Here is an 11,047-nt window from a genome sequence, read left to right as displayed (position 1 = left end):
TTATGTTATGCTCTGTTTATTGCTTTAGTAGCACTCATCACCAACAGACATACAAGTTACTTACTTGTGTATTTACAGCTTGTCTTTTTCCACTGTCAGCTCGAGAGGCAGGGATTTTATTTTGTTTCCCCCAGCTTCTCCAGTACCTAGAACAGTGCAGAGTTGGCACTCCATAAATGTTTGCTGAGAACAGGAAATTGGGCTGGATGTCGGAAGAGCTTGTCCTAGCACAGCTCTCCTCCAGGACAGTCGTGTGGCCTTTAGCAACACTCAACCTCCTTTAAGCTTCTGTTGTGTCCTCTGTCAATTGGAGTGGTCATCTGAGGCCTCCCCGGTGGCTGACAGGATGCTGTGAGGACCACACGTGGGTCTCGAATTTCAGGGTGCACCAGAATCACCTGGAGGGCTTATTAAAATACAGGTGTCTGGACCCACACACAGAATTTCTGATCCGGTAGGTCTGGAGTGGGGTCAGGGAATTTGCGTTTGTGACAACGTCCCAGATGGTGCAGATTCAAGAATCACTGATGAAAACAGATGAGGGACAGGAGGCGCTGGTAGCCTTAACTCCCAGGTAAGGACCCGCTCTCAAGGTCCCGCAGGACATTCCGCGCGGTGCAGAAGGAACAGAATGGATCCATCCGCCCCTGGCTCCAGCCAACAACTCCAGGAAGCGGCCGTGTAGCGCCAGGCGCTGGTGGAGTAGGGGGCGGCGGCGCGCTACAGGCCGGCCCCAGGCGGCGGCGGACCTAGACCCCGTGGTTCCGAGCTCGCACCAGGAGTGGTCTGCAGCAGCCGCTCCGACCTCCGCACGGGGCAGGAAGTCCCCCGAGCCTCCGGAGAGGGCCGCCACTGGGCGCCGCACGGGCAGGGGCGGCCCCGGGAGTCGGGGCGCGGACGCCACTCGGAGGTCCCGGAACTCGCCGTCCTTCCCGGCGCGGCGAGGACGCGCGGCCGGGACCCCGGCGCGCGCCCGGCACACAGTAGGCGCGCGGCCCCGCCCCCCGGCGCGCGCCCGGCACACAGTAGGCGCGCGGGCGGCGGGCGGAAGGGGGCGCTGGCGCGCGGTATCCGGGGGCGGAGCCGGCGCGGCCGGCCAGGCGGACGGGCGCGGGCCTCGGGGCCGCGATGGGCGAGGGCGGGCTGCCCCCGGCCTTCCAGCTGCTGCTGCGCGCCTGCGACCAGGGCGACACGGAGACGGCGCGGCGGCTGCTGGAGCCGGGGGCGGCGGAGCCGGCGGAGCGCGGCGCGGAGCCCGAAGCGGGCGCAGAGCCGGCGGGGGCCGAGGCGGCCGGGCCCGGGGCGGCGGCGGCGGCGGCGGCGGCGGCCGGAGCGCCCGTGCCTGTGGACTGCTCAGACGAGGCGGGCAACACGGCGCTGCAGTTCGCCGCGGCCGGGGGCCACGAGCCGCTGGTGCGCTTCTTGTTGCGCCGCGGCGCCTCGGTCAACAGCCGCAACCACTACGGCTGGAGCGCGCTCATGCAGGCAGCCAGGTAAGGGGCCGGGGGGTCTGGGGGTGGTGGCCCGCCGTCCCCGGGGCGAGGCGGGCCCAGGTGGCCGGCGCTGACCGGCGCCCCACGCGGACGCCCCGGGAGGCAAAGAGTCAAGGACTCGTTCCAGAGAGCTGGAATGGTAAACTTTGAGCAACTTGGGATACTACAAGAAGTGGAAGTGCTCTTTAGTAATAAAATCAGAATCTTAGAAAGAGTGGGTCTTTTGAAACAGAATCTGAAGACCTCGTCGAGTGGAATCTTAGAGACACGCAATCTTAGAGGTGGTCATTCATTGCTTCTTTCAACATGGGTTTCCTACGAACTTACCTACCCACCTAGCCTGGAAATGGGACACTGCGGGAGCCAGGCAAAGTCCCACCAGGAGCAGCTCACGTCCCGGTGGACAGGCCACACAAGAGATCGGGCTTGTTGGGGAAAGTGCGGGGAGCTCTGGGGATGGCAGACCCAGTTTGGGGAAGTGGAGGAAGGTTTTTGGTAAGAATGATGTATATATTCATGTCAAGACTCCGTAAAAATTAACCAGGACAGAAGAAGTGGGAATGGGGTGATTGGCTCACGCAAAGGTTTAGAAGCAAGGGTGAACATAAGGCATTGTTAGGACCGCTAGACTGATGTCAGTAGGAGGAGGGGGCTAGACTTAGTGGACGATGATCCTTCCCTGGAGAGAAAGGGGCAGATGCCATGTGGCAGGGGCTGAGAAAGATGAGCTATCCTAAGGGCACTGGGGATTGATAGAAGGTTCTAGGCAGAGTGAGTGACAGAATCAGATTTATGTTTTGGAAAGATCACTTTCACTGCAGTGTGAGGACAGATTGGAGCAGTCCAGGGAGAGGTGATGGTAGCCTGGACCAGAGCAGAGACAACAGTGGGAAAACAAAGAGATGTTTGAGATGTACTCAGGAAGCAGGGTGAACAGGTGAACAGGACTTGAAAACCTGGTAGGAAGGACCTCAGATGTACAGTAAAGCCACTCACCTCTGTTGGCCATCTACTTGGGTCCCACCCAGCCGTTAGTTTGGTCTCTGGTGAACGTTCTTGTGTCAGAAATGATTACATCCTTGTTTTTTCCTACTCTGAAAATGATAGCCTTTATTGAGCCCTTTTTGTGTCAAGCACCGTGTAAAGTGCTTTAAATGAAGTAACTCACTTGGTCCATACAAAACCTTAGGAAGTATAGGTAGTGTCACCCCCTTTTTACAGATGAGGAATTGAGGCTCAGAGTTAAGTAACTTGCCCAAGGTTACACCGCTAGTAAGTGGCAGAGTCACATTCACACCCAGGCAGGTGGCTCCAGAGCCTGTGCTCCCCAGCCTCTGCTCTCAGCCACAAATCCTGTGACTGTTTCCTCCTGGTGTTGACCACAGGGAAGCTACTCGCCAAACTGGCCAAATGCTAAAGAGACGGGTTGCGTGGTGTTTACTTTGACCCTAACTTCACCCTTGGCCTCTTTGCTTCTGTCCTTCATTTCTCTGCCTGCCGGTGTGGCAGAGCTGGCCCCTCTGCTTCATGCTTTGGGTGGTGGGAGTTTGTGCCAGGTCTTTAAACACAGGTGTTAATTGCCGAAATTAATTGGCAGTGACAGCAGCTGTTCAGAAAGCCCCAAGCTTCCCTATCCTCAGTAATTACTTATTAGAAACTTAGCATCCACAAAATCATCTCAGCCTTCCTTGAGTTCTTTTATGTTTTCAGCCTAAATTGAATGACCGCTTGGGCTACCCATGGATTCAGAAAGCATTCCAAATGTCAGCATTTCTGTCCAAATTCATCCTTTTTCTTTCTCTCTAAAAATTTGTTATACCAGAAGAGCTGGGATTTGGGATTTTAGGGTCTAGGTTCAAGTTTTGATTCTGTCAGTTTCAAATCGAGAGGCCCTGAATTTACTGCTTTCCATTCAAATCTTCAGTTTCCTCACCTATGAAATGGGCATTATCAGTTTATTTCAGGGTTTATTAAGATCAAGTGAAGGGCACCTGGGTGGTTCAGTTGGTTAAGCATCTGACTCTTGATTTTGGCTCAGGTCCTGATCTCCTGGTTAATGAGATTGAGCCCTGCGTAGGGCTCCGTGCTGAGTGCGTGGAGCCCGCTTGGGATTCTCTCTCTCCTCTCTGTGCCTCTCCCCCAGTCATGCACGCCCCCTCCTTCTCTTAAAGTAAATAAATATTAAAAAAAAATCCAATGAGAGGAAGGGGCGCTTGGGTGGCTCAGTCAGTTAAGTGCCCAACTTCAGCTCAGGTCATAATCTTGCAATTTGTGAGTTTGAGCCCTGTGTCGGACTCTGTGCTGACAGCTCAGAGTCTGGAGCCCGCTTCAGATTCTGTGTCTCCCTCTCTCTCTCTGCTGCTCACACCCTGTCTCTCTTCTCTCTCTCAAAAATAAACATTAAAAAGAATGTCCAAAATCCAGTTAGAGGTGTGCTTGGGTGGCTCAGTCAGTTGGTTGTCGGGTTCTTAATTTCGGCTCAGGTCATGATCCCAGGGTCATGGGATTGAGCCCCGTGTCAGGTTCCTTGCTGAGTGTGGAGCCTGCTTGAGATATTCTCTCCCTCTCTCTCTCTCCCTCTCTCTCCCTCTCCCTCCCTCTCCCTCCCTCTCCCTCCCTCTCCCTCCCTCTCCCTCCCTCTCCCTCCCCCTCTCTCTCCCTCTCCCTCTCCCTCTCCCTCTCCCCCTCCCCCCCTCCCCCCTCCCCCCTCCCCCCCCTTGCTCATGCTCTCTTTCTCTCTTTCTTTAAAATAAAAAATCAAATGAGACAAAAATGTGACAATACTTTTTATTTTTAATCTGATGTTAGGAATTATACCAGATTTTATTTCACACTTGATAACTAAATAGCATGATTTTAAAAAATTCTCTACCTCAGTGCAGGATACACCAGTTCTTTAGTTACTCCCATTGTCTGCCTCCGGACCATCCTCTATCTACTTAGTTATGCCAGTGTTCATTTAGTCACTCATTCATTTGCCAGCAGTTACTGAGCCCCACTGTAGGTCAGCCAAGAGTCCCTGTCCTTGGGGAGCACACAGTCCGACAGGAAGACACAATTGTAGAAGGCTCAGGTGCATAGATGAAGGGCACCTGGACTAGTGTGGAGGGTCTGGGAGCTGCTCAGAGGTGAGGTCTGAACTGAGTCCTGCAGCAGGATGAAGGGTGTGCTCAGGAGATACGGACAGGGGAGGGCTCTGGTCAGAGAGGCGGCATGGCAGAGGTGTGGGAGGAATATAATCAGTGAGTGCAGGCGTTGGGGGCCGGGGGGGGCTGGCATGGGGGTTGGGTGGAAATGAAGCGGACAAAGTCAGCAGGTCTTCCTCAGACATTGGGAAGCTGGGAAGTGGCCATGAAGTTTAGGTTTGGGCAACACCATCATGGAGGATGGGCAGGAAGGAACAGGACTGGAGGCAGGAAGATAGGTTGGGGTTGCAGCTTTCTGCATTTGAGTTTATGTCCATTTGATTTGCTCCCTCTCTGCTCTTGGAGAAGAGGAGGGACAGGCCCAATTCACCAAGCTCTCCCTCCAGAGGCTGAGCTGACTCGGTGCCGTTAAGGTTCATGTCCCCCAAGGTATTTGTAAGTCCAGATCAGAGTTTGGCCTTGGCTTTGCCTCCACAGGGAGAAGGGAGGCCCTGGGTTTAGAGGAGGTTTTAAAACACACACACACACACACACACACACACACATCTCACTTCCGGAAAGGAGGGGAATGCAACGAGAGATTCAAAACACTGCCTCACAGATGTAGACATTATGCAGGCATTATGGTTTGGAACCGCCGGCCCCTCTCTTGTCATTCTTTCCCAGTTAGTCTAGGGCTCCTTCCAACTCTGACACACACTGCTCTGAGCCTAGTGTGCCAACCAAATCCTACAAAACAGGTCTTTCCTGCCCCCTGGCGGCAAAAGAAGGAAGAGATTTTGCTGGGAAGAGGCATCTGTTTTCGTCTTCCTGGTATGGAGTTGGAGGTCGCTTGTTTATATCTCCCTGGCCAGCTCAAGATTCAGGGAGAAGGGTCTGGCCCAGGCCCATTTCTTAGCCACTGGCAGTGGACATTCCTGCCAGCAGGTGGCAGCAGGCCTCTGGTAAGAGGAGCCTGAGCCCCTCTCTGCTGACCACAGCCATGCCACACCTCTTGGCATGGGGTGCACTGGCTCATCTTGAAGGACCTTCTGTGTGCGTTTGGGGATGGGTAGACATGAGTCAGACGTGAGCTCTGCCCACGGGAGTCAGCACAGGCAGAGATAGATTACAAGACTATAAAGCAGAATAAAATGAACTCTGAGATGTGGGACGCAGTATAGTGTAGGGGAAAGAGTGAGTACATCGGGATTCAGACAGACCTGGGTTCTGACCTGACACCACCTCTTACCAGCTGCATGACTTCAGTACTTTGTGTAACGTGTAAGGTAAAACGATTATTATATCTAACATTCATGAGGTACTTCCTTTGGCCAAACCCTGTTATAAGTGCTGTATATATATCATATATATGTATAGTAACTCATTTAATTCCCAACAGCTCTTGAAGTAGATACAATTACATCCTTATATTACAGATAAGGCAATGAAGTCATGAAGAAGCTAAAGTTCTTTTTCAAGATCACACAGCTAGTGCTTGGATCCAGAGCTGGATTCGAACCTAGACAGGGCAGTTGCTCACCTTTGTGCTGGTGGATATGTGGGGCCAGCACAGTGCCTGGCTCCAGAAGACCTTTTATAATAAGTAACTGCTATGATTTTAATAATTAATGACAAATGAGGATCATATAAGCTGTTTCCTTATCAGTGTTCCATGTTAGTGTCACTAATTCTCCATCTTCCTGGCAGATTTGGGCACGTGAGCGTGGCACACCTCCTTTTGGATCATGGAGCTGATATCAATGCCCAGAACCGTCTAGGGGCCAGCGTGCTCACTGTGGCCTCTCGGGGTGGCCACCTGGGTGTGGTGAAGCTGCTTCTGGAAGCTGGTGCCTTTGTGGACCATCACAGCTCCTCAGGCGAGCAGTCAGGGGACAGCACGGATGAGCTGTTGGACACCACAGCCCTGATGGCTGCCATCCAGCATGGGCATGAGGCTGTGGTGCGTCTGCTGATGGAGTGGGGCGCGGACCCCAACCACGTGGCCCGAACCGTGGGCTGGAGCCCACTGATGCTGTCAGCACTCACTGGGAGGCTCGGCATGGCTCAGCAGCTGGTGGAGAAGGGGGCCAACCCTGACTACCTCAGCGTGTTAGAGAAGACCGCCTTCGAGGTTGCACTTGACTGCAAGCACAGGGACCTTGCAGACTACCTGGACCCACTGACCACTGTCAGGCCCAAGACAGGTCAGGCTGTGCCACCACCAATTTCCTTCCCTTCCTTGCCATGGCTTCACAGAGGACCCTAAATTGTGTTTGAACGACAAAAGCTGAGGACTGCCCAACCAGAGGGCGTGTGCAAATCAGAAGTTTAGCCTACCGAACAATGGGTCTTAAGATGTGCTGTGCATAAGAATCAGTTGGGAGTACCTATTACTTGCAGGTTTCTAGCCCACCCTGCAGAGAATTATTTGGTATCTCTGGAAAGAGCCTGGAACCCCCATGGCAAGGCCCCTCCTTTCTAACCAGATGATCCCGATGCAGGATGTTCTGGGATCTTTCTAGGACAGGGTTCAGCAGACTTTTCCTGTAAAGGACCAGATAGAAAATATTTTAGACTATGGGCCAGTCTCTGTCAGAACCACTCATTCCGCTAGAGTGAAAGCAGCCAGACATTATATGTAAATGAGTGGGTATGGCTGTGTTTCAGTAAAACCATAATTACCAAAACAGGCTGCAGAGCAGATTTGGCCCGGGACCCCTGCCAAACTGTGTGCCCTCTGCCCTTGAGGACCTTGGCCTCTGTAGGGGAGACAGGCGAGAAATGGGAAATAAACCTACTGGAAATAACTTACGTAGTAGGCAGGTGGTAGGTACCGCGCGGGGGAGGAAAGCGGGCAGGGTTGAGGTTTGGGGTGTGTGGGTGATGAAGGCTGCTGTGTGGTTGGGTGGCCTCCTTGAGCATGTAAGACCGTAGCTGACATGGAAGCTGAGGGAGTGCTCCCGGCCGGCTCTCGGAAGAGCCTCCAGGTAGGACGGCAGCAAGGGAGAGGCTGTGTTAGCAATGATAGATTATTATGTAAGTAACTGTTTATTCCAAGCTCTTTTTGTGAGGTGCTAGGAAGTTCACCTGGAAGACCCCCAGCTCTCTCCCTCGCATTAGCTGCAGGTTAGGGTACCATCGAGGCTATAACGGTCATTGTGATACACCCCACCGTGGTGGTTCCTTGGGCTGGGAAGGGTCCCCAGAACTGTGGTGCTATTGATGCCAACACCGGCATCTGGAATGAGGAAAGGGCCAGCCCAGGGTCACTTGGCATCAATGGCACAACTGACCGGGCCTCCTGGGGTCAGGCTAGAGGGTCAGTCATTCTTTTGTACCAGATGGTTGCTTAGCAGCCAGCACTAAGGTCAGGTGACATACTATTTTTTGTCAAAGGGTCTTGGTATGAGAAGGCCCCTCCCATAGCAAATTAGACTCTTAAACACTTAAAGGAATGTGACCTATTTAAAACTAAGATGCAGAATTTTTTTTTTTTTTAAGTAGTTCTTCCTGCCCAACGTGGGGCCCAACGCAAGTCTTGAACTCACAACCCTGAGATTAAGACCTGAGGTGAGATCAAGAGTCCGATGCTTAACCGACTGAGCCACCCTGGCTCAGAATCATTTCTTAATAGTATTGCACAGGCAAAATTAGACATTTGGTTCCATGGCCCTGTCTGTCCTCTGTAAGAACTCTGGAGTTAAGTACCACCCTTTCTGGGGTGGGTGCCAATCACCGGTGAAGGCAACAAAAATTGCTCTTTGAATGAGGCCTAAGGCTTTCTGAAGCATTCTCCCACCTATATTATTGATCCCTGCAACCACCACACGGTCGCCATATTAGCATGTTATCCCCTGTTGTTGATGAGACCAATCATCCTGGAAACGTACTCAAATTCTGATACGCCAACTCCAGACTCGGTGGTCCCTGAACTGTGCTGCAGCTTCTTCCCAGCTGCCTGAGGGGCTGACCTGAACCAGAGATTTAGCCCAGAGTCACAGGTCCCCCTCACAGCCACTCCATCCCTAGAGTCAGAGATTGCAGTAAGTCCTGCCTTCGGCCACCTGTGAGGGGACTGGTCATGATGATGTCTACTTTCTGACAGTAGCACAGTACTCACCAGCTTGGAGGAAGGTGGCAGATGAGCAGATGAGGGAGGGGAAGCATTGGTGGGTGCAGCAAGGCCCAGGTTTGGGGGTAGGCGTGGGCTTCTGGACCAGCTGAGGAGCTGGGCTGCAGGGACCAGCACGGAAACCTCAGGTGGGCAGTGGTCTGCAGAGAGCCATGTCTGCAAGTCTGGGGCAGAGTGACTCTCAGAATCCTTCAGATTCCTTATTTGGGAAGGAAAACAAAAATTAACATTGGCTCTTCTGGTGGCCATCTCGATGACCTCCCTCTGGGCTCAGCTGCTGTCTCGGACCCTCTGTTTTGGAATTATCTCATGGTTGTACATTTAGTTTTCAGTAGAAAAGAACCACTTTCTTTTAAAATTTTTCATAGGAATTCAGATTTTTCCAAGACTATACTTTTCCATTACATCTAAGAGAGGCTATCCCAGAGTTTGGAATGCCCCAAAATGATTGCTTCATGAGTGTAGGATCAGGAAATGTTCTGCTTATTCATGTTTTGTTGACCAGATGACTGCCCAAGATCTATCTCTGGAGCATTTACAGACACTCTGTGATAATAACTCTTCCAGAAGGGCTACTGGGTTCATCCGCTACACCTGTCTTTTATCTGATTGCTTTTGGAAAGTAGATCATTTTTAAATGCTAGGCTGTATTGTTACATGCTTGTGACTTTTCTGTTCTACTAAACCTTTCCTGGTTAACTTTTAAAATCCTTATTTACCTAGATGAGGAGAAAAGGCGGCCTGATATTTTCCACGCGTTGAAAATGGGTAAGTGCTTTTGAAAATCTTTTTAGAGATTTATGAAGATAGGGACACATTCTCCCAATCTAGTATTTGTAGTCCTTTTTAAGGCCACCCAGAGTGTTTGCGAAAGAAAACAGGCATTTTGTTGTTCCTGACTGTAGTTTCACACAGGGAGGGTTTAGCCCCTGGAGGCTGATAGTTATTATGGTGCTTATACACAGGTTCCAGACCATCCTCCCAGGCCCCCTACCCCTCTGGCCAAACCCTGTGGCTATGCTCTGGCTTTTCCTTACTTCTGAAATTCCTCACTGCCTACCTACTCTCTACTTTCTTTGTGATGAAGGGCTAGTTAGCCTAAGATCTCCTCTCCTGATATAGACCCCCACCTCTAGGAACCCCTCCCTGATTCTCAACCCCCACGCTGATCTAAGCTGTATGTGCATTGCCTTTCATGTTTCCTTAAGATCTCAATAACACTTCTCTCTTTCAGTAAAGCTGTTTGTGTGCTTGCCTCTGTCCCTCCAAGATCGGGGGATTTGAGAGTGGGGGCTACCTCCTTCTCATCTTTGTAGCCCATGTGATGCCCAGCAGCCCAGTGCAGGGGCAGGTAGAGCATATGTTTGTTAATAACCCACTGGATAAGTAATCCAGCAGTGCCAGGCCCACTGAGCACCAGGCTCCTGCTTCTGTTTGCAGGAAACTTCCAGCTGGTCAAAGAGATCGCAGACGAAGACCCTAACTATGTGAACCTGGTCAATGGGGATGGGGCAACCCCGCTGATGCTGGCGGCCGTCACGGGGCAGCTGCCTCTGGTGCAGCTTCTGGTGGAGAGGCGCGCTGACATCGACAAGCAAGACAGTGTGCATGGCTGGACAGCCCTCATGCAGGCCACCTACCATGGGTCAGTGCCGACTCCACTCCTTCAGCGCGAGGCTAAGGGAATGCCCTGGTCTGAGCTAGGGTCCTTGGTGGGGTTTTCTGGTCCTGAGAAGCTGCAGATAAACTCTAAAGCTGTGAAGACCTGGAGGCACATACACAAAATTAAAGAAGTGCAGGGGCCTTCTGTTCTGCATCCCTACCTTCTGTGTCCTGATTCCTGTTACCTCAGCACAGAATTCACCAGGGGCCATAAAAGCCATGCAGCAGGAACATTTTCTGCAGGAAGATGAGTTTCTGTGGGTTGATTTCAGTTGAACAGTTTGTTTGGAGTGTTCCCATTGATGTCCTTAAGTTACCCCTATTGGAAATGGAACATCAACCATTCATACCATTGGCTCCTGGGCAACCAGTGCTGAGACTTGTCCTGACCCCTCCTTTTGAATAGGCACCGGCATTGACTGGTGCTTCTGAGTCCCTTCTCAGTCTATCCTCCTGGAGGCCACCCCTTTCGGATAGGCTGACGCAGGGGCTGGGAGCTGCAGACGGTCTTACAGCCACTAAGTGGTCTGATTCCAAATTACAGGCCTTTTCCTTTTCCTTGCCCTGTTTTAGGTGATCACAGCAATTTCCTGTGTCATCCTGAAGCAGTTTTTCTTCTTATTTGGTGAGCC

The 11,047-nt window shown here is 52.1% G+C and overlaps 1 protein-coding gene across 21 annotated transcripts in view; it reads left to right on the top strand.

Annotated features, from left to right (window-relative positions):
* Nucleotides 1-1,013: 1,013 nt before the first annotated feature.
* The window catches only part of ANKS6 (ankyrin repeat and sterile alpha motif domain containing 6), a 68,587-nt gene continuing 58,553 nt past the window's right edge, over nucleotides 1,014-11,047 (top strand). For all 21 annotated transcript variants that reach the window (XR_013551723.2, XR_013551724.2, XR_013551719.2 and 18 more), the window contains exons 1-4: nucleotides 1,014-1,493; nucleotides 6,329-6,825; nucleotides 9,477-9,521; nucleotides 10,194-10,398. Coding sequence is in view for 3 of the 21 variants with exons in the window: in XM_060609202.3 (XP_060465185.3) it covers nucleotides 1,129-1,493; nucleotides 6,329-6,825; nucleotides 9,477-9,521; nucleotides 10,194-10,398 (1,112 nt within the window). In the remaining 18 variants the exon portion in view is untranslated. The remainder of the gene's footprint in view (nucleotides 1,494-6,328; nucleotides 6,826-9,476; nucleotides 9,522-10,193; nucleotides 10,399-11,047) is intronic.

The sequence above is a fragment of the Panthera onca genome, chromosome D4 (assembly GCF_046562875.1).
Source record: "Panthera onca isolate mPanOnc1 chromosome D4, mPanOnc1 haplotype 2, whole genome shotgun sequence".
NCBI lineage: Eukaryota > Metazoa > Chordata > Mammalia > Carnivora > Felidae > Panthera > Panthera onca.
The sequence above is the reverse complement of the archived record's forward strand: the minus strand, read 5'-3'. Positions and strand labels throughout refer to the sequence as shown.